The following is a 24,061-nucleotide window of genomic DNA, read 5'->3' on the forward strand; positions in this document are numbered from 1 at the left end:
ATACAGAGAGATGGTGAAGAGGTGGGGCAGGTAAGAGGGGGAACTGCTTAAATAAAGGGAATGGGACCTTTAAAACCACTGTGATAAGAGCCTAATCTACTCATAAATGGTCTGTGATAAAATCAGATATTTGACATGAAATGGAAATTAGGGAACTTTCAACCCTTTACAATTGTCCAGAAGAAACATGTACAAAAATTTGAGATGAGGATGTAGTTGCAGGACGTGATCTGTTTTTTTGTCAAATAAATAATACAAAGTATGCTCTCCAGATGAGAGTTATAGTTATACAAGAAGAATTAGTATAGACCCAGAACCTCTACTCTGTAATAGCTATGGCTAAAGGGAATCAGGCTATCCATTGGCCCATAGGAAAAAAATGTTACTTTTAAATTCCATACTCTTTTAAACTGGACCACCTTGCATGAATGTGAATGCTGGGTTTTGTCTCTACAAATTGCATTGGTCTGTGTCTCAGTTCAAGGCAATGCCCTCAATCCTATTAGATCACTCGGCATAGTGTTCTAACACATGGAATAATTCTTGTCATTTCACAGCTTTGCTGGATCTAATTTATTAAAACAGATTATTTTGGATCTGCAAATTATGCTTTAGCACAAAAAGGAGAGGAATGTGGAAGCATATGAAAATCCTCCCTGCATTACAAGGTCAGCAAATAACCATCTCCAGTCTAAAGTCCTTTCCAGAATTTTCCCTTTAGGAAAATACATAAAAGATCAAGTATAAAAGCTAAGGCTGGACCAAAAGCCTTAACAATGGTAACTAAATACAGAACAAGAAACACCTCATCTAGTTAAGAGCTTTGCCCTCTCCATCTCCAGAAAGGATGAGTTATGACTCACCTAAGAGCTCTGCCCTCTTTCCTTATTCTATAGGGATTGGGTTGGTGATCTGAGGGAGATGGTCACTTTGACTACTTCGGGAGAGCCCTTTAGGGGAGTGGTTAGGAAGAATGAGTGGCGTTAGAAGAATGATTCCCAGGGGTCTTCGGGAAAGATAAGGTGATAAATGTTCTATTAGATGAAGTATGTTAAACCCATACTGTGTTTTATCATATTGTGGCATTTTCTTTTTCAGGATTTCTAGGAATGTTACTTCAAAATGTCTTGTGCTAGAGAGACACCCAAGGTAATGAGGGGACTCTGCCAGTTTGGCTAATTTCCCCTCAAACAGCCAAAGCTTGAGTGTAGAATAAATGAATAAAAATATAAAAATTGTTTCTGGAAGAGGCAGAGTACAGTATACCTATGTACACACATACATACATACACATGTATGTATACACACATATGTGTATATGTATACAAACATTTACTTATCCCCCCCCCCCCCCCCCGCCACTATCTTATAAACCCCTTCACAGAGCTCTGGTGAAGTTAATTGGAATTGGGTGACTTCTTTTCAAACACACATCTACAGGTGGTTAGACACCAGTCTATAGAGGGAGATTTCTAAAAGAACTACCTCCAAATAAGTCTCCTTAGAGTAAAATATTTTAGTAGTGTTGGTGTCTTTCAATAAGCATTTATCAAACCCCTATAACAGAATCCAGAATTAACCAATAGCTGTTAAGATGTAGTTCTTACCCTAAAGGATCTTATAAGCTAATTATACCAATACTGATGAAGCAGAAAACTAAATCATGAACTTTATGGTAATATTAAGTAGAAAAGTTTTAGGATATTAATGAGAAATTGTTTCAAAAGGCTAGAGCAAAGGATGTGTTCTTCAAAAGACTGATCTGTAGTACCTCATTTAACTCCATTCTATCCCAGTGTCTGTTGTAATGTAAAAGCTGGGGATAAAATACATTTTCTTCATTGCTTCAAATGGAAAGAGTTCCCCCTATTCCTATCCTATCCCTAACAAGTTTTATAATATTTATCTTTTGAAAGAAGCTATTAATTAGGAGAAGAAACTTTTTAGGTGCTTTAGATGAACTATAGGCCTTAAGGCTTCTTTACAGGGGAAATTCTCCTATTCTCTGAAGTATGACTAGACAGAAAAAAAAATCCATTAGAAAGTCTAGTCATTTTTAAGAAGAATAAGAAAATGAATGCAAAACAAGTTATTTTATTTTTGTAAAGTTTGGATGCCAAATCAATAAAATTGTATTGAGCACCTATTATGTGCAAGGCACTGTGCTAAGTGCTACGAGGGTTACAAAGACAAATAAGATAGTCCCAGCTCTCAAGGAGCTTCATGTGTGAAAAATTAAATAACATTTAAGTATTTAAATAACAGTTCAAGTCAACAATAGACACCACAAGAAAGTACATGATTAATTACCAAATGAATCACACAGACAATAATTCTTATTCAGAGTAGGGGGAAGTCACACAATCCAGAAAGGGGAGGTCAAGAAAGTCTTTCAGAGTGGGATTTGAGCTGGTAGGAAGGGCAGAGGGCAGATGGGGAGAGCATTCCACAGCATTAGAACTCTATGAGTAAGAGCTGAGGCAGCAAAGTGAAAGGTGGATCAGCCAGAAAAAAAGCAAACCAGTTGGGTTGAAGCCAGGAGTAAATTATAGCAAGATAACGTTAACCCTTGGACTGCCAAGTTAATGCGTTTAGACATTATCTTTGAAGGCCAAGGGGAACCATTGAAAGTTTTTGAGCAGAGGAATAACTATGACTAAGCACAAGGGACACTTTCCTTATTCTCATGTCTGCTACCCAGTGGGATGTTCATGATATATAAGGGTAAATTATACTCAAAGACTATCCTCTAGCCATTGTTAATAATGCACCCCTTCTGAATTCCCCAATATGCAGTAAGGGTTGAAGTGACTTAATATTGGCATAGTAAGGAAGGGCTCAGGGTTAGTGGGTAAAAGCAGGAACGCAGTAGCTGTGCTCAAGGGCACTGAGGGGTCTTCTGGCATGCTGACAGTGTCTGCAGCCAGCCCACAAAAGAAGGTAAAAGACTTTCACTTTGTGTCTGAAGGTTGGTCCTAGTCATACCACATGTGCAGGGTTAATGGTGTTAGGAGAGAAAGAACAGGAGGCAGACGGATGGGGATCTTGCTTAATCACAATAAATGCAAGTGGAGTAAGTGCTCTTAGATTTTGTTCCTTGCGTCTATGATTTCCTTTGTGTTGTGATTATTCTTCTGTCAAGTTTTATGTGCCAAACAATGTTGCTGACCTGCCAGAAATCTTGGACACAGAACATCAAAGGGAGATGGCTCTGAGTCTGTATCACAAGTTCGGCAAACCCCATATTCTTGGCAGAATCTTCTGATCCATTCCCTTTCCTTTAGGGCACCTTGGTCTCAACCATGACAAGGGACCATGACACTGAAGATTATTTTCCATATATGTAAGCAGCACAGGATAATGGAAAGTTCACTGGGCTTGGATGTAGGGGACCAGGATTCAAATATTGGTTCTAATATTTACTAGCTGTGTGACTTTAGCCTCTCTAAGCCTCAGTTTCCTCATCTTTAAAATGGGGATAATACTACCTACTTCATAGGGTTGTTAAGAAAACAATCTGCAAACCTTAAATCCTATATAAATGTGAGCTGTTATTCATGACATTTCTATACAGTATAAGGTAGAGGCAATGTGGGATAATGGAAAGAGCAAAGGACTGGGAGTCAGGAAACCTAGCTTTTAGTCCTAGCCCTGCCATTTATCAGCTGGGTGACCTTGAAGAAGAGGGTTGACTATAAGACCAAGGAGGGGTCTTCCAATGCTAATATTTTATGATTCTATGAGTTCTCTGATGTTTAAAAAGGGATGAGCTCTGGCTGAAGGCCTTTCCACATTCATTACATCCATATGGTTTCTCCCCAGTATGAGTTCTCTGGTGTTTAATAAGGGATGAACTCTGGCTGAAGGCTTTCCCACACTGATTACATTCATAGGGTTTCTCTCCAGTATGAGTTCTCTGATGCTTAATGAGGGATGCAGTATGACTGAAGGCTTTCCCACATTCACTGCATGTATAGGGTCTCTCTCCAGTATGACAACTCTGGTGCAGTGCAAGAGATGAGCTTTGACTGAAAGCCTTCCCACATTCATTACATTCATAGGGTTTCTCTCCAGTGTGAGTTCTTTGATGTTTATTAAGGGATGAAGTATGACTGAAGGCTTTTCCACATTCATTGCATTTATAAGGTTTCTCTCCCGTATGAGTTCTCTGATGCTTAATAAGAGATGAAGTATGACTGAAGGCTTTTCCACATTCATCGCATTCATAGGGTTTCTCTTCAGTATGAATTTTCCGATGTTTTGTAAGAAACAATATGTGACTGAAGGCTTTTCCACATTCATTACATTCATAGGGTTTCTCCCCAGTATGAATTGTCTGATGTTGAGTAAGATGTGTTCTTCGACTAAAGGCTTTCCCACATTCATTACATTCATAGGGTTTTTCACCAGTATGAATTCTCTGATGTTTAACAAGGGAGGAGGTGTGACTGAAGGCCTGCCCACATTCATTACATTTATAGGGCTTCTCTCGAGTATGAATTGTCTGATGCTCAGTAAGGTGAGTACTCCGGCTGAAGGTTTTTCCACATTCATTACATTTATAAGGTTTCTCTCCAGTATGGATTCTCTGATGTTCGGTAAGGTGTGTACTCCGGCTGAAGGCCTTTCCGCATTCATTGCATTCGTAAGGTTTCTCTCCAGTATGACTTCTCTGATGTTTAACAAGAGATGAGGTGTGCCTGAATGCTTTCCCACATTCATTACATTTATGGGGTTTCTCTCCAGTGTGAAATCTCAGATGTAGAGTGAGGGATGAGCTCTGACTGAAGCCTCTCCCACACTCATTACATTCATAGGGCTTCTCTCCAGTATGCGTTCTCCTATGTCGAGTAAGTTCTGAGTGATAACGGAAGGCTTTTCCACATTCATTACATTTACAAGGTTTGTTCCGCAAATCAATTTTCTGATGACCAATTGTTAGTGGATTTTGCTGGAAGTTATTTCCATTTGCATCATATTTATAGGATTTTTCTCCCATAGGAACTTTGTGCTGTGTAACAAGGATGGAACTTAAATTGAAACTTCTTCCAAGGTCATTACAACCATGGTCTTTTTCCCAGATTGGTGATGGCTTGTGGTTAATTGCTACTTCCCTTAACTGTGTTTCCTGGTTTCTTGGCTGCCCCTGTAACCAAGTTTCATGTTTCCAGGCATCACCTGACTTAGAATGCCAAAGACTATCCCTTGTGAATCTTTGAATGATCACGTCCCGAGATAATCCTTCTTCAGAAACATCCTGCTTTGCAGTTCCCTTGATTTCAGTCCTGGTCCCCAAGTCTGAAAGAAATGAAAAAAATTAAACATCCCTTGTTCCCTGTACTCAGGATGCTGTGATAAAACTGAAAATAATGTATATGATGTACATATTTCTTTGAGAGCTCACAAATAGTGTCTTTTAACTGATGAAGGAGATAGGAAATGTCAGGAGAGAAGTAAAAGAACAATGGTGTATAAATTAAGCCCAGACAAGGAGAACTTATCAGGATGGATTACAAGATTAGAATGGAACCAAACTAAGCAGAGTAGACCAAGATCTAAGCCACCATCACCTATGCCTAGATTGTAATAGGTTTCTAATTCGTTTCTCTACCTCCAAATTGTCTCACTTTAAATCTCTCTTGAATACTACCATTAGACCTTCCTCATCTCAACTCAACATGTACAAAATAGAAACCATTATTTCAAATTTACCCCATTCCAAAATTCTCCATTTCTACTAAAGGAACCACCATTCTTCTAGACTCTTGGGTTTGTAACCTTATCCTCAACTCTTCATTCTCTCACATCTAGTACACAGTCAGTTGCCAAATCTTGGTGTTTCTACATTTACATCTCTCATACCTGTAGATGGTGACCTCCACCTTGGTTCAGGTCATCACCTCTTGCCTAGACTATTGCAATGACCTATTAATTGGTTTCTCAGTCTCAAATGTCTCCCTACTCCAACCTATCTTGTTTTCCACATCGCTGTCAATGATTTTCCTTAAATACAGATCAGACAATAAACTTGAACAGTGGCTCAGATTGCCTCCAAGATGAAATATAAATGCCTCTATTTAGCTTTTAAAGCCTCTTACACCTGGCCCCAACCTATCCTTTCAACCTCATTACTCCCCATCCCTCATTCTACAGTCTGGCCAAATTAGCCTTCTTTCTGTTTCTCATATAGCTTTTATTTTTAAATATAACAACTTATCGTGTTATTTTCAAAACTGTTCTGTACATTTTTAAAATGCTCCCATGACATGCCTTTCTTATTTTATTTTTCTTTTATCTATTTAAGTAATTCCAGCCCTACCTCCTCTCAATCCCCCAGCCTCTCCACCCTTACATAATGAAATGAAGAAAATCAAAACCCTTGTTTCAAATACACAGTCAAGAAAAAAAATCCCTATATTGGCCATGTCTGAAATGTATGTCTTGTTCTGTATCTTAAGTTAATCATCCTTCTCTCAAAAAATGTGTGTGTCATGTTTTTAATCATTAGCCCTCCAGCATCATGATTGGTTATTTCACTGACTAGATTCTTAAGTCTTTCCTGGTTGCTCTTTACAATGATATTATTATATAAATTGTTCTCTGGGTTCTGCTTACTTCACTCTGCATCTGTTTATACAAGTCATCCCAGGTTTTTCTAAAACCACTTCTGTTGTCATTTCTTACAATGCAATAATATTCCATTACTTTTGACAATCCCAGATTGCTGGGCATCCTCTTAGTTTCTTTGTTAAAATTAGATTAGCTAATAGTTCATTTTATTATTTTTAGGAGGTCCTAGTTTAACTTATCAATTCAACAGATTTTTTGCTTTTCAGAATTTTCATTTTGTTGTTTAGCTATGATTTTTTTTATTTGTTGCATTTCTAGTTTTGTCCAATTCATTTATTTGTTCTTTTTCTTTTTTTGTTGATGACAATTGTTTAGAGAGTTACATTTTACCTTAAGGATTTCTTTTAGCTGCCTTCCCCAAATTTTCAAATGTACATTTATTGTCATTTTCATTGATGCAATTATTTTTTGTTTCTAAGATTTGTTCTTTGACCCACCAATTATTTAGTATTGTTATTTAGTCTCAATTAATTTTATTACTTTCTTTAAAGTCCCTGTATTGAATATGATTTTATTATGCTGTGAATTTGATTTTATTATTCTTTGCTACATTTATTTGTGTTTTTTTATCCTAACACATTGCCAATTTAAAGGAGCCATGCACAGTTGTGAAATATGTATACTCCTTTCCATTCTAAATCAGTGACCAACAGAGAGAGCTAGCACATGAAACCTTTTTAAACTTTTATTCAGGATCCTAATTTCTTTCTTGTCTTCCTTTTTATTTGTGTAAGTCTTAGAAGTATACACTGAGTTCCTCAACTACTGCAGTTTCACTCTGTACTTCTTCCTGTAAATCATTTAATTTTTCTTCAGGCATTTAGATGCTATGCCATTAGGTCTTCCCCTTCCGGTTTGATTTTTTTTTTGATTAAAGGGGCCATCCCTTGGCTTACTTCTTAAACAGCTCTAATCACTGAATTGCCTCAGTCAAAGTGAGAACTAGGAAAGACCTTAACTTCAAAAGGCTGAGGTCTGCCACTGCATCCTGGGCCATTGCCAGTTGTCCTGATCTATATCTAGCCACTGGACCCAGATAGCTGCAGAGGAAAAAGTGAGGCTGGTGACTCTGCACAGCCCTCCCTCACTTAAATTCAACTCACCTGCAAGTCATGGCATCATCTTCCTGACATCATGGTCCTCTTTGAGAACAAAGGCACAAAAACCACCAAGCACCCCATATGGTAGGCCATTTTCTATCTCCTAGACAGAAGTGGGGAACTTATGGCCTTGAGGTCACATTTGGCCCTCTAGGTCCTCAAGTGTGGCCCTTTGACTGAATCCAAACTTCACAGAACAAACTTTTTTATTTAAAAGACTAAGAACTATATCAGATCAACTGATCACAGTCACCTTTGGCCTTGTGACCATCTCTGTTGATATTCACCCCAAAATATTTGACTTCCCTTTGCTCACTCCCTTTTTATGACTTCACACTTCTTAATCTTGCTCCTTGACCCTAACTAGGCTAAAGGAACCCTTATTATCTCAACTAGAATGAGGCAGATGAAACCCACAGTATAAATTAAGTAGTTTACTTCCTCTGACAAAGAGGGGAATAGGAAGCCTGAGGGAGACTATCAATGTTAAGGAAAAAACAAAATATTTGAAAGTGCTTATAGTAAATAATTTCAAATTTTTCCTAGGCCTTCACGATTTTGACAGTGGCTCCTGACTAATGGCTGAATGGTTCATCCTCCCTGAAAGACCAGATGAAATGTTATTTGTAATCCATCTGTTTAGTTTTTACTCACTCACCTAGACAGATGCCTCTTGAAACTTCTCTTTCCACCACCCAGGGTTCTTCCCCTTGTTCCAGCTGGGAGATCACATATGGCTTAGAAACTGGAAACCCTGCTCATGGAGAAAGAAATGGAACTTGTTGGTCTGTACTGGAGACAAAGGCAATTGCACAGTCAAATTCTGGCCCCTTGATGTGAGATGACAGAGAAGATAGTATAAGAAGGGTCCAAGGGTGATATGAAAGCCTTTAAAAATTAAGATAGTTGAAACATCTGAGATAGCACAATGAAGGCCTATTTTTCATTCTGTAAACAGCAGACCTCTCATTTGAAAACAAGGAACAGAACTGCCTGGCCTCTGAGCCCTAAAGAGATTATAAATCATTGAGTCCCAGGCTAAAACTTGGCTAAACACCTTTTAAAAATCAAGGAAGCAGAGATGTTCGAATTGACACAGTCTGAATCACAGGGGGAAGACATCCTTACCCAGTGAGACCAGGTTCCCATAGTTCTCCAGCATCACATCCCTGTACAAGTCCCTCTGAGCAGGATCCAGCTGCCCCCATTCCTCCTGGGTGAAGTCCACAGCTACATCCTTAAAGGCCACTGATTCCTAAAACACCAAATATGTTCCTGCTTTTAAGTCTGGATTTAAGTCCTACTTCTAACATATATTAGCTGTGTGACCATAGACAAGTCACAACTTCTCATGCCCTAGATCAAGTGTCAAATTTGCCTTTTAAATTAAAATGGGGGCAGCTAGGTGGTGAAGTGGATAGAACATCAGCCTTGGAGTCAGGAGGACCAAAGTTCAAATAAGCCTACTCCAAACATAGCTCACGGATGATGTGAGAAGTTGGCAGCACCAGGATAGGTAGATGGGATGTACAGGACTTCTAAAAGTGTTTTCAACCACTGATATTTTGGATATGATTCTAACAAAAAAGGGAGAAACTGAGGTGGAAATGACAGGAACCTTGGGAAGAAATAGCCATGCTATCTTAAGGAGTTCATGGTAATTAAGAAAGGGAATACTAGACATAGTCTGACCTATATCCTTGAGGTATAGGCCTATAGCCTTGAGGCCACATGTGACCCTCTAGGTCCTCAAGTGTAGCTCTTTGACAGAATCCAAACTTCACAGAACAAATCTCCTTAATAAAAGTATCTGTTCTATAAAATCTGGACTCAGTCAAAAAGCTGCACTAGGATCTAGAAGGTCACATGTGGCCTTGAAGCTGCAGGTTCCCCACACCTGCCCTAGATTTTTGGAGAGTGTATTGCAAAGAGTTCAGGGAAAGTCTGGATAGGATCCTGTGGCCTTGAATTTTATAAGGGAAGCTGGCTCAAGAGATAGGGTGGTCTTAAGAAATCAATTCTGAAAATGAAAACAAATGATTCTGATGAAGAAAACGGGAAAGATGAACATTGAAACTAATTTGATTGAACAGGCAACTCATCAATGAATTTAAATTGTAAAAAGATATAAAGACATGAAAGAAAAAATGGGGAGTTATAAATAGAAAATAGTGATACAGCCTTGTAAGAATAGTATCAGGCAATGATCCAAGATAATTCCAAAGGACTCATGTTGAAAAACGTTATATACCTCCAGAAAGAGAACTGATGAACTCTGAGTACAGATTGAAGCACACTTTTTAAAACTTTCTTTTGTGTGTGTGTGTGTGTGTGTGTGTGTGTATGTGTGTATGTTGCATGTGCCTGCACATTTTCTTTTGCCATATGATTAACAAGGAAATGTTTTCCATGACTTCATAGTATAATCATTATCCTATTGTTTTCTTTCTCAAGGGGTAAGGGAAGGGTGGGAGGGAAGGAAAGTATATAGAACTCAAAATTTAAAAAATGAATGTTAAAAATTTTTTTTTACATGTAATTGGGAAAATGAAATAAATAATGAAATAAATAAAATTCTGAAATAGAATCAGGAAGACTAAAGAATATAAAAAAACAGAAAAAAATCTTCAAGGCAACAAACAGAGCTTTTTAAAAGCTATGTTGGAAGCCAAAGTCTGATTAAGAGAGCAGGATATCTGCTTGGAAAGAGAAGGATGAGGGTGACAGACAATAGCAAGGCAGAAATATTTCATTCCTATTTTGTTTCTACCAAGGAGAAAACTGATCTGAGGATCAAACAAAAATTGTCTAAAGAAAACTGAAACTTAATTAAGTGAAGAGATAACAAAAAAGCAACTAGTTGCTCTCAGTGAGTTCAATTACCCAGCACAAGTAAAAAAGGTACTTCTCAGAGCCCTGAAAGAACTTGCAGATATGACTGCTATTGACAATTTTATAAAAGCAATGGTGGAGAACAGGAAAGTCACCACAAGACTAGACACTACCAAATTTTGCTTGGTTTTCAGAAAGAGTAATAAGACAATTTTTCAAACTCTAAGCCAATGAACTGTATGTCAACTTCTGCAAAAGTCTTAGAAGGCAAGAACCAGAAGAAGAAATTCCGAGGAATCGGCAGGGGTTCATTACCAAGTCTTGACTTCGTACCCTCATTTACAATTTTTACAGGGTTTACTAGGTGGACATATATTGCAGCAAAGCCTGTGATATCTCATTATCCTTGTGGATACAGTGGAGAGAATGGACTGAATGATAGTTCAACTAAATGGATTTGGAACAGGATGAATACTAGCACCTGAAGAGTGGTGATTGAGGGAAACTCATCAACTTGATGAAAGTGTCTAGTGATGTCCTGGTCTCTGTCCTTGGTCCTAGTTTGTTCAACATCTTTACCAATGACTGGAGAGAAAGTTGGACAGCATGCTGTAGATGACATAAATCTGAGAGGGAATTAACATACTGGATGACAGAATCTGAATCCAGAGAGATTTCAGTGGTGGAAGATGATGGGAAAAAATCTAATAAGAAATTTAAAGGTGATAAATGTAAAGTTAGCAGTAGTGTGGCATAGAGGATAGAGCGTCAGCCTTAGAGTCAGGAAGACCTAGATTTAAGTCCTACTTCTAATATATGTTAGCTGTGTGACCACAGACAAGTCATAACCTCTCATGCCCTAGATCAGGTGTCAAACTCGCCTTTTAAATTAAAATGGGGGCAGCTAGGTGGTGAAGTGGATAGAACATTTGCCTTGAAGTCAGGAAGACCAAAGTTCAAATCCAGCCTCAGACACTTGACACTTACTAGCTGTGTGACTCTGGGCAAGTCAATTAATCCTGATTGCCTTGCCCCCCCAAAAAAATGTAATTGGGAAATGTATAGCAAAGTAAATAAAAATACAACATAATGCTAATAAATGTAACAAGGAAATACATAACGAAGTAAATAAAAATACAATGTAATGCTAATTTTCTAAGACAAAACATGGCTTGCAGGATCCATTTCTATTTGAGTTTGACACCATCCCCCTAGATAACCAAAACCATAAGCAACCCTGCTAATCTGTTTCTGTGGAAGGAGTTACCATACTGGGAATCCCTTACAACCAGTCTAGACCAAAAGTTTAAAAAAAATCAAATGCACAAGTACAGGAGGGATGTGTCTAGACTGCAGTTCATATGCAAAGGACCTAGGGCCTTTAGGTGACTGTAAGTTCAATATGAGACTGCAGTATAAATAAAATGTGATAGCCAAAAAAGCTAATGTGAACTTAGCCTGCATCATCAGAAGTACAGTCTCCAGATTGGAAAGCGATAACTCCCATTGTATTCTATCTTGGTCAGATTACATCTGGAGTACTGTGTTTATTTCTGGATGCCATATTTTCAGGATACTGGAAAGCTGGCATGTAACTAGGGAGAGTAACTAGAATGAGGAGCGTGGAATGCTGAATATACAGTCAAATGTGGTCATTATGTTGGTTAGTTTTGTTTTTCCTTTGTTACAATGGAGGATTCCCTGATGATGGTATATGTTTAGGGAATATATGAAAATGACCATGGTATAAAGAAGGTATAAAAACACCTATTTACACACACACAGTACTAGTAAAAAAAAAAACCCTCCTACTAAATTCAATGATCCTATTGCCTTTACTTCCTACGTTTCCCTCACCAAAAAAAAATGTGCTTTAATTTTTAACGTGGAACTGACTCATAAAAGGTATGTGGCAAGATTCAATGTATAATCTCGGAAATATTATGAATTATGATACCCAGTCTCTCTAATGCTAAGTGACATAATTAAATAAGAGAGATGCATGACAGGGAAAGGATTAAGAGATAGCCAGTAGACAGCCAGCTCCTTTGCTCCACTGGTATCCACAATGTCAAGAGATGGATTCCCCTGCGGAGAATTTACGGAAGGACCTTGGCAAGAATCATACAGGGTGAGAAAGTATAGATGGACAGGTTGGGATCTGCACTTTTGAAAGTAGTATCCACACTGATGAAATCTCAGAACCACCCAATTAATGTGGTATCATTGAAACTATCTATTTTGGGGCAAAAAGTAAAAACGGACCATGGGAACAGAGCTGAGATTACAGAAAAAAAATATCCAGTACCTAGAAATCGAGTTGCCCAAAAGACTAATAGTGATTTTACGTTATTGTGAAAGTATGCTCAAGATGATCTAAATCGGATAAGTGATAACTACACTTTTATATTGTAGACAATAAGGTCATGAAAGTTGAAACTCCATTGTTTATTATTATTATTATTAGTTAACATTACATAGCAGATTAAAGTTTGCAAAGCCCTTTACAATGTAAGCTCACCAAATTCTCACAACTCAGTACAGGAGATTTCCAGAGGTATTAACGAGACTCAGAGCAGTTAAGAGAATTGCTCAGTCATACTGCTAGCTAGGGTCAGTGGTGGGATCTGAACCAAGGTTTCTCCTGACCACAAGTCCAGTGCTCTTTCTACCACATCCTTTTGCCTCTCATTTAACCGCCACTGTAAAAAGTCTTTCTGGTGTTTTTTCCTTTTATCCAGGAAAACATAAACATTTCACTTCCATTAAACAATCAAACAAGTTATAATCCCTGGCTTCTTGGAAAAGACTAACTAGGCCCAGAAAACTACTGGGAAAGAATCTGGGAAGAATCCTGTAGTCACCACATAATCCCATGGATTAACATTTTGACTATCTGATCGTTTATAATTGATATTTCAAGGCCTGTATATATCCACCTTTATTACTGGAGACTTATCTGTCTTCTAAACTAGCAACTCTGAAATTTTTTTAGACTCTTCTCCCTCATTAGATTTTAAGCATTTTAAACACTTCATCCTTAAAACTATCTAATAACTTTCAGTATACGGTCTAAACTGAGGATGGCATTCAAGGCCCTCCACCGTTTGTTACAATTCTACATATTTAAATTTATTACCTATTACGTCTCAACAGCAATTTCCTTAAGCCAAACTTATTCTTTACTAGTGTATGTGAGTGACAATCAATTTTGCCTGAGTTTCTGTCATGTTGTTCTTTCTGCCTGTAATGTCTCCCTCTATTATACAAATCCTTCAGGACTACCTTAAACCCCATCCCTTCCATTACCTTCCCCGACCAATCCAGCTTATACTGATCATAAACTTTCATAAACTCCAATACAGCTGTTATATATAATACTTATTTTGCACTTATTATCAACTTTCTTCTATCACTAATCCTTGATGTGTTAGTCTGCTATTACTGATAATACTGTCTGCATATTTAGGGTGAGGACTATGTCTTATTTTTATTTTCTATCCACCAGTGTACTTAGCATATTAATGACCACACAGTAGGCCCAAATGTCTTTTTAAATGAACTGAGTGCATATTAAATGGGGAAGACAGAGGCACTGAAGGAGAGCACTCAATAACAGGAAAGCATTTTCTACGGAGTCATTCACTCTTAGGGGCCCCATCTCCCTGGGAAGTACCTGTATGGGGATTCCTTGAAGAAAGGGGTGTTCTCAAGAGAAGGGAGTAAATGTCTCCATCATCTAGGCCTTTCAGAAGAGAGAAAACTCCAACTCACCTGAGACCTGGCTTTCAGGAAAAGAATTGTCATTTGCTCCTCTTCTGGTTTCCCCTCTTGAGAAAGGCCAGGATCCTGAGAAGATGAAGCTGAAGGGATAAAAGACACCAAGAGGACGGCTGATTCTATCTTATAGTTCTCACATTCAATAAGTTATAAACTCCACCACACCAGTTAGACTGGATTCCCATATTTCTAAGAAAGAACTTGTTCAAAAAGGGGTCAGAATAAGCCTGCCAAACTGAAGGTCACAGAAGGCCATGACTTGTTGCCGAGAACCCCCGCTCAGTGCCCATGGCAGATTCCAGGTGAAAGAACTGTAGTCCTGAAGTCAGAATATAGTTGAGGACACAGATAGGTGTGATATTGAGTCTATTAACAATTCTTTGTTGCTCATTCTTCTCCCTTAAAAAAAAAATCTCCTTTCTTTGCCTTCAATTTGTGTGAGGAATTATATGCTAATTCTTTTGGAAAAAGCAGCTATGTGGTCATACCTATGATGACAACTTAAATATCAGAAATGTAGCACTGGCCTAATGAAAATATGCTGAACAAAAGGCCACATGGGATAACATAAAGAACACCAGACTAGGAGTAAGGAGATCTGAGGATTCAATTATCATTCTTCTATTACCTAGCTCTGTCATTCAATGCCTTTAAACCTTAATTGCTTATCTAAAAAAATGAGAAGGGTGATTTTTAAGGTTGCTAAATTCTGACTTTATGAGGACCCTAAACTACATGATGTTCCAGCGGTCACTAAATAGTGCTGTAACACATACCTCATTGAATCATTGTTTCCAGTCTATAAAAGATACTGAAGCTCTATCTGCTTTAAAGGGTTTTTGTGAGGATAAAACGAAAATTAACAGCACTTAATAAAAATCCCATTGACTTGCGCTGGTCCCTCCAAAGGCGTATCTAGGAGGGAATGTTCTCTCTGTGGCTTTGGTAAGTTTGTTACTATACAAAGCTGGGCTAGAAGGAGTGTGTAATAATCTGGATGTTCTTGATTTAAAGGGCCTGCATATGCTGAAGTCTCAAATATTCTTATTTGTTATGACACTGAGATTGGGAAGTCTTTCCCCCAACTCTTTGGCCAGGGGTACCTTCCTTTGAGATGTTTTCCTTTTTCCCATAAGGAGAAGATGGCTTCCTCCATACCCCCTCCACCTAAACATTTATCTTCTGTCTGATCATTTCTTACCTTTTCCCTCAAGAATTTGAGTCAAATGCTCCATGGTCATCCACTGTTCCATGTTTTCCGTATACCTTGTGACTTCACCCAAATCCTGACCCTTCCCTTACAGGGTCATCAGGAATCCTTCCAACTCCATCAGTTTCAGCATGGACTCTGCAGACTCTTCCTCGAAGCTCTGGTGTCAGGCTTTAGTTTGGGTTTCTTGCTAGGAGGAATCCCAGGGGACTTCCGTCTTCTCTTCTGTCTTCATTCTTAAGGGCCAGACTTACTGCGGGGGATCCGTCATCTAGGAGCTAACGTCACTTTAGCCCGAGGATCCAATTGTCTGTTTCTCCAGTAGGGAACGGGCTCTCCCTCCAGACTCTCAAGAAGGACCCGCCAAAGGCCGGTGTCGGAACAGGAGAGATGCAGCGCCTTCAGTCACACGGAGATAACGGTACGAGAAGTAGCATCGGGGGAAAGTGAGGCACTGTTTGTAAACGAGAAGAATACGGCTCGGATAAATGTGCACACACGGACACACTTCCTCCCCTCTCCTGCCTGACGCTTCCCCTGTCCTCCACACCCCAAACTCCCACAGGACGCGGATCCTCATACCGGACGGCGCCGCCGGACTCACCTCGGCTCCCCGCGGTTGGGGAGGGAAGCGGGGGGGTCAGACAGGTCCATCCATGCTCAGGGAGGGAAGGGAGGTTTCTCCCGGTCTCTGGTCCCCAAGCTCCCCAACGCCGCCCCTCTCCAGCCTCAGAGCCCTCTTCGGCCCCGGGACACAGACACCACCACCCGGCTTCTTTCTCTTAGCAGCCGGGCCGGCAGTCGAGCCGCCCGCCCTGCACAGGTCCACGACCCACAAAGGAAACCAGCTCCCAAACCGGAAGGAACCGCTGACTTAGCCAAATCGTTGAACTACGATTCCCAGAATCCTCTGGGCGGCAGGCCGCTTCCGGCTCGGGTGTGAGAAGCTCAATTCCAGTTGAGGGCTAGGGGCCGAGACCTGGGGTGGGTACAGAGGTGCTCTCCATCCCTCCCACTTGTGCCCCGACCTCTGGGAGCGCGTTCGTGCGAGCCAGTCGCAGGCTCTTCTGATCTTTTGTCATCACCTGGGCTCCCTCGCGTCGAGTGTGGGTTGGGAGCGAGGAGGACTGGGGGTCGATCTAGGGGTTCTGGCAGCTCGTAGTGAGTCTGTCGCTCAGGCTCCCCAGGTGTGCCAAGGTAAAGCGGCACTGTAGGAGGGGAGCTCCTGGAAAGCGGAGACTGGCTCGTTTGTTTTGCCCTTCTGTGTATTCCCAGCGCTTAACTGTGACTGGCACTTAGTAGGCGATTAATAAATGATCATTAAGTGACCTGTCGCCTGGTGGGGAGAAGAAGGGAAGGGTCTTTTACAGCCCCTCCCCACTAGTGCTTCCCCTCCCCTCTCTTTTACTCTATACATCTTATATTATCTAATCATTTACGTGTGTATATCTATTTGTTGACATGTAGCTATCTCCTTACTAACATGTCTATATCTGGTAATTACCTGATTATTTTCATGTACATACTTGCTATCACCTGGTATTTAGCATGTTTCTATCTTAGTTGCATATATATCTAGTATTAACTAGTTATTTACACATACATAGCTGCTATTACCTAGTTATTTACATGTATATATCTAGTATCATCTAGTTATTTACATGTGTATGTTTGCTATTACCTAATCATCAATGCATACATATCTGGTCTTATCCAGTTATTTTATCTCACCTATTGGAATGTGAGCTCTTGAGGGCAAAGACTGTTGCCTTTCTTTGTATCTCTAGGGCTTAGCAGAGTGCCTGACTCCTAATAAGTGCTTAATAAATGCTTTTTTAACTGATTGATGAGAATTGGTGTGGGGGGCAGGGAGAGTGGTGGTTCAAGTGATGTGCACAATGACAAAACTTCCTATATATACTTTAATTGCAGAGGAAATGTCACCATTAGCCCACTTCCCAGGAACATTTGAGAGGTTGTTCCTTTAGGAAGGAGGTGTTTTAGAATCTGATTTTTGAGGAATTAGCTGTGTATTTCACATCAGAGGAGTAAGCCCGAGGGAGCATGAGTCCTGGTACCATGCTTCCCCAAAGGCCTCAGAACCTATTATTCGATACAACAAATATCAAACTCTAATATGTGCAAGGCAATGAGGACACAAAACCAAAATCAGTCTTAGCCCTTAAGGAATTTACACTTGTGGGGTAGGATTGGGTAGGGAATAGAATATATAAGCAATTAATTATATACATGATTGAGGAGGGAGAAGGTACTAAAAACTAGGGAGACCAGGAATGGCTTCCTATAGGAATTGACACATGAGATAACACTTAACAGAAGCTGGGGTCTCTCACAGGCAGAACTGAGGGACTGAATTTCAGGCAAAGGGGATATAGTTTGTGCAAAGGCATGGGAGGTCTAGACCAAGAAAAAAACAAACAAAATCCTCAAATATGGAGAATACAAGACTTGGCATGTGGGGAATGCTAGCCTTTACTTGAAAGACTCTGTAGAAATATTAGACTTTTTTTGCTTTCCTAAAAATAGAACTAGAAGCAAAAGATATAGGGGTAGGGTAGAGTTTTAAAGGAATCACGGAGAAGAATATTTCAGCTCATTTTAAGGGAATATTTTTTCACAGTGAGAGCTGCCCAACAGTGAAATGGACTACCTTAAAAGTAATGACTTCCCCTTCATTGAAGGTCTTCAGCAAAAGGCCAGATTATCACTTGTTAGGGACATTATAGATATAGAAGATATAAATGACCTCTGAGATCTCTTTCAGTTCTTAAATTATTTGGCTCTGAAATTGTCAGCAAATAAATGAATAATTTATTAGATTTTGCTTTTATCAGATTAGCAAAATAGCATATTTTGAGATAACTCATCATGATTATATATTGTCCCCCATATAACTTTGCAGTCTGTATTTGGAAAGCATCATCAATATACTCCATCTGGTCAAGTGGTCTGTGTTCTGTCACAATACATGTCATTATTCTTTGATTGCTTTTTTTATTCCCAACAAATTGCTCTCCACCATGTTCCCATTCCTTGCTTTGTGGATTTCTATAAGTCATATAATTTTAACATGATGTTACTTCCAACTCTAATCTCAAGTATTAATATTTCTTTTGAACAAAGTATATAGTTCCACCACCGTAGCCAGGCATGTCACCTCTTCCCCAGAAATCATTCAGTCAATAAAAAAAGTATCAACAGATCTAGAAGCTCTCATTTCTTTTCATCGTATGTTGAATCAGTAAAATCTCTGTGCTAAAGCTACCATTTTAAGTGACACTTTGCAACAAGTTATAAGTATTGTTAACGATATTCCTGCAATTGCAACACAGCATTGTCAATTTCATATCGTACTAAAGTTGAATGATGAGGGTATTCAGTGTGGATTTGCCTTATCATTCTGAAGTGTGTTGGCTATTGCAGGTCAGGTGTTAGCCAAAATTTTATCTCTGTGAGAACAGATAGTTGAATTTTATGAACAGGATCAGCAATATGAATTATTGAAAGAAGATTTCTACAGGAATGCTGCATTTCTGGGTGCTATCCTGTCAAATCAAAATGACTTGAATATTTCTTTGCAAGTCTATATATGATATGTAGCAAAAAAAATTCAAGCATTTCTAAAAAAAGCTCTTTTTTCAAAACATTTCTGCAAAAGGAAATTTCAGATGAACATTTTCCCCAGTTAGCAAAGGTCATTGACAAGCATTTGAATCATTTGAAGGATACATAGCTGTTATAGACCTATTAACTGGAGAATATAATGAAAGGTTCCCTGACTTTGAGAATCATGACACTGAAATTAGCATTTTAGCCTCACCTAGTTGGTATCACCAAGGCACCTAAAGAACTACAGATGGAATTGACTGAGCTCTCAGTAGATGACATTTTAAAGTGATTGATGCTCAGAAAGATCCAATTGAAATATGGAAAAATGCAGTAGAACACCCATGCCTTTGGCAACATGGCCGAAAAATGCTGTCCTACTTTTTATCTACTTATTGCTGCGAATCTACATTCTCTTACCTAACCCAAATCAAGATGCCCTTAAGGTCACAAATGGCTGATACCCATCTAGAGGATCAACTGAAACTGCGGACCTCCTTGCTGCAATCAAATATTCAAATGCTTTCTAACAAAAAACAGACACAACAAAGTCATTAAAAGGTTAGTTAACTTTAAAATTAGCAAATAGTTTTCATTTTTTGAAATTAAGTACATAGTAGTTAATTTTTTACTAAATAATGTACATTTTAAAGTGTATCTAATTGAAGTTTCTTGAATGCAGCCTTATTTGATAACAGCTAAATATTAATGTGGCCTTCCAACATGAAAAGGTTCCCCACTCCTGGTTTAACTTATATGGACCACGGAGGCTGTTACCATGGTGACTAGCCTGCGCGGTGCTTAAAGCCGAGTCTGACTTTTCTTAACAAGGTAGTTTGACAGGAGCCGAGCGAGAGCGCTTGCTCGGGTCTCGACTCCGGAAATCCATTTGCCCCTGGCTCCGAGACTCAATTTCCCAGCATCTCCACCTAGATCAGGCTCGTTTCTTCCTGCTGTGGGGCATTTGAACTTGGGTTGCTAGGGCCTCGGGGAATGTAGGCTGGAAACCGGAAGTGAGTCGACCCGAAGGATCGCTGGAAATCGTAGTTCTAGGGAGACATTATCGTAGGCTTAGTGCCGTTCCACTATGGGGACCGTAGCGGGTCGGGGCAGAAAACCGGTTTCTCTGGGTCAAGGCAAAGAGGGTCAGCTGGAGAGGTGAGGACCTGAGCGAGAACTGGTGTCTGTCTGAGAAGCTTCGGGGGACAAACAGAAGCTCTGCGGAGCGTTCGGGGCCCGGGGAGAAGCCCCTCCGGGATGTGTGGGGTAGGGTCCATCCTGAGGCCAGTGTCCATCCATCCCGGTGGCTTTTGCTCTTGGTGGGGCCGGTGAACTCCAGCCTGCCCGCAGCCTCGGGCCATTCATATCTGTCGGAGGGGTGACCCGGGTGAGTGGGACACGGAGCAGGCAGTCTGGCCAGGGAGATGAGCTGGCACCAGAGGGCAAGGGAATCAGAAGCTGAGGGCTTCCTGGAGGAGGTGGCATTTGACACTCTCCCGTTTTCTCTCCCTCCCTCATCTCTCCCGCTCCTCCCCTCCCCTCTCATTTCTCTCTCTCCCTCTCTCTTCTTTTCCCTCTCTACCCTCCCTGCACTCTCCTCAAGTTAGTTTCCTCCTGTGTAAAAAGTAGTTGAACTGCAACTGGAGTTAAACCTGGTTAGCTTAATCTGGAGTGCATGTGGAGTCTGTGGCTAGATTTCCGGGGAGGTGGGGCCCATGAACTTGGATGGGGAAGGTACTACATCTTTATTTTTACTATCCTTTGGTTTTCTTTGTAATCCTATGTATTTTATTTTATGCGTTTAAAAACATGATTCTGAGAAGGGGTCCATAGGCTTCACTAGACTGCTGGAGGGGTCCATGACACACAAAAAAGTTAAGAACCCCTAGACTAGATGATCATTAAAGGTCCTCCTAGTTCCCAAAAAGAGTTCCACAGTGGGAAATGTGGACGGAGAGACAAGTTGGTTTTTCCATGGTCCAAAGGTGAGTAGTTAAGATGGTCACTTCACCCCTGCCCCTTTACACATACATTTTCCCATTGATTTTAGGGCTATGGTGCGAGGGAAGGATCTTTCATAGGTGAGGGTGGCAATGTCTTCAGGTAAGGGCCAATTCCAGTGAAGACTGGAAGGAATGTGAGAAATAAGTTTAGGTCAAAGGGAAGTTTGCTAATGGTAGGGTGAAGGTTCCTCAATAGAGATAACAGATTTAATTCCAATGCAAAGGAGAGGGGCATGACAACTAAGAAAAATACTTTGCATTTGGTGGGGTCAGGAGACATGACATTGTTAACCCTGGAGAGAACCTTTTCTGTAGAATGGTGAGAGGGGGCAAAACCATCAACCTTGATGACTGAGTGTTTATGAGCTTCTCTGGACATAAACTATCGACATAAACAGGCAACAACTTTTCTTTTTAGCATAATGCCCATTCCTGCATCAATGTTCACTGTGGATGACTTCCCCTGCCAACTGATCTCACTGCTGTGGGCAGAAGCTACATCTCTCTAGGTCAGAGTCTGACCTTCAATGGGACCTGAAAAATTAGTTCCTTTGCCCAAGCAAAGTTTGGAAGTGGAGGAAGCATTGAAATGTAGTGGAGAGAACACTAGACTAGGGAACATTAGACAAGTTATGTCCCAGCTCCACACAGATTTGGCTGTGATTTTTGGCTGAATTCTTTAACCTTTGGTCATCAGCCTTCTCAGCTGTAAAATGAGAGAACTGGGTTGGATAATCTTAAAGGATTTCCCCCCCTTTTACCCCACCCCAGCTCTAACATCTTGTGATATTTTATGACTCGCAAATTCACTGGGCTGCTACTTTTGAATTCTCCCCTCATATTCCTGAGACATCCACTTTGGCTACTCTAGCATCTTCAGCTGTCCTATCCAAGCCTGTCTTCCTTTGAAGGCTAACTCTTCCTCCTTTTCTCCCATCTACATAATACATTCAGAAATACACTGTTTTACATACCATACTGAAAAATGTAACTGTATTGTGCCCATTTGGTTATTACTGCCCCTCCTCCATCCAGCAGTTTAAAAACATATTTTGATGACTCATTAGTTCACAAAGCAATTTTTTTTCACAACTACCCTGTGAGGCAGGTGCAAGTGTTATCCCTGTTTGAAAGATGAGGAAACAGGCTTAGAAAGGTAGTGACTTGCCAGGGTCATACAGTCAGTAAGTGGTGATAGGTACTTGAACCTTCCACTTCTGAATCTTTCTACTATACAAGACAGTCTCTCAATGTTTGCTGGTGCTTTTTTTTCTTAAAGCCTGTGTCTCATTTCTTGCTACTAATCTAATCAAAAGGAGCTGTCACCTAGTATTTTTGACTCCAAATGAGCCTTAAAATGAACAGAATAACATGCCTTTATTTTTTAAGAGAGCTGAAACTGCTCCTACCAGCATAAACCCAGATGCTGGCTGGGTATTTCTAAGCTGGCACCCTCCCAGCCTGACAAAGTGCTTAGAACTGAAAATCTACTTGCATACTGAAAGCATACTTGTGCTTCCAAAGCAAATGGTGCCAGCAGCTTGCCTTTTACTTTGTAATATTCTTGCTAGTATGAACATTTGTTCTATAATGTTGTTTATTAACTGAAAGCTTTCAGTTACTTCCAGGCCTCCTGCAAACAAATGCTTTGCTTTTGTTTCCTTCAGAAATTTTTATTGCCAGAATTGCCAGTTTCCTCAGGCATAATAAATCTTAGAATTTTAGAGCTAGAAGGGACCTTAAGCATCATATTATTCAATGCCTCATTTTATGGAAGAAGAAACTGAGGTTTTGAAGGATCTGCTCCTGATCACATAACCATACTTAGTAGCAAGCAAGGATTTTATGCCAGGTTTCCTGTTTAGAAGAGATCCCCTTTAAAAGTCCTGTATCCACACAAAAATGTGAATGAGTAATAGCTGTGTCCCCTGACTTTCCTAAGAGTGGTGTTAATTCAACTCTTTTCTCAAATTGGGGAAATGACTATTTAGGGTAGAGATCATTTCTTTTAAATCCTGCCTTTTAGCCAGTTCCCTAGGTCTGTAGAGCCTGAATCTGGGAACATTTGTGAATCCCAGCCTCCTCTCTCTCATAGGCTGCAGACCGGTATTTTCTAGCTGCCTGCAGAACAGCTCCTCCTGGATTTCCCTCTAGCACCCAAAACCAGTATGTATAAAACTTAGCTCTCCCCTTCTCCCCCCACCTTACCTGCTACTATCCTCGTTTTCCTCCTGATGTCACTGTTTTTATCAGAGAAACTACAGTTCACCCAGTCTTCTATCTTTGAAAACTTGTTATTTACTTTGATTCTCTCTTACCTGTCACATTCAATCAGTTACCAAGTTCTGTTGATCCTACTTCCAATACCTTTCACACCGATCCCTTCTGTTTTCTTTCCACTGCCTCCCACAATCATAAAATCATAGAATTTAAGTCAGAAGGGACCCCAGAGCTCATCTAATCCAACCTATACTTTATCAGGAAGCATCTCAGACAAGGGCTCATCATGACTGCCTTCCTCTGGATAGTTTATCATTGTCCTTTATAAACTTGGTGTCCAGACCCGAACAGAATTAGCCAATCAACTGTTTATCGAGAGTTTGCTTGGTAGGCACTTGGGTGTGCAAAACCAAATGAAACCACCCCTACTGCCAAGGGGAATTCTGCTGGGGGAAACAACATATTCACAGTAAGTATGTGAAAAATATATACAAAGTAATAATACTCCAAATGTGGTCTAAATAAGGAAGTTTGTACTTGAACAGCTCCGGTGATAGAAAGCTCCTGACCTCTTACTATGCCCTTTCTGTTTTGCCAGCTTTAATTGTAAGGAAGTTCTTCCTATCCAATTGAATCTGCCTCTCCATAATCTGCCCATC

The 24,061-nt window shown here is 40.1% G+C and overlaps 2 protein-coding genes across 2 annotated transcripts in view; one reads left to right on the top strand and one right to left on the bottom strand.

The window, feature by feature from the left end:
• The window catches only part of LOC118843617 (zinc finger protein 2-like), a 111,104-nt gene that overhangs the window by 45,646 nt on the left and 41,397 nt on the right, over positions 1–24,061 (top strand). Inside the window, exon 7 of the mRNA XM_036751332.1 lies at positions 5,812–5,821. Coding sequence (XP_036607227.1) covers positions 5,812–5,821 — 10 coding nt within the window. The remainder of the gene's footprint in view (positions 1–5,811; positions 5,822–24,061) is intronic.
• On the bottom strand, positions 2,076–16,388 carry LOC118843616 (zinc finger protein 2 homolog). Its single transcript, XM_036751325.1, has 6 exons — positions 16,157–16,388; positions 15,544–16,006; positions 14,337–14,425; positions 8,859–8,985; positions 8,389–8,484; positions 2,076–5,298 (listed from the first exon to the last, which is right to left on the bottom strand). Exons 2-6 carry the CDS (start codon positions 15,593–15,595, stop codon positions 3,722–3,724), a joined length of 1,941 nt encoding a protein of 646 aa, XP_036607220.1. The 5' UTR covers positions 15,596–16,006; positions 16,157–16,388; the 3' UTR covers positions 2,076–3,721.

This window comes from Trichosurus vulpecula, chromosome 3 (assembly GCF_011100635.1).
Source record: "Trichosurus vulpecula isolate mTriVul1 chromosome 3, mTriVul1.pri, whole genome shotgun sequence".
In the NCBI taxonomy this organism is placed as follows: domain Eukaryota; kingdom Metazoa; phylum Chordata; class Mammalia; order Diprotodontia; family Phalangeridae; genus Trichosurus; species Trichosurus vulpecula.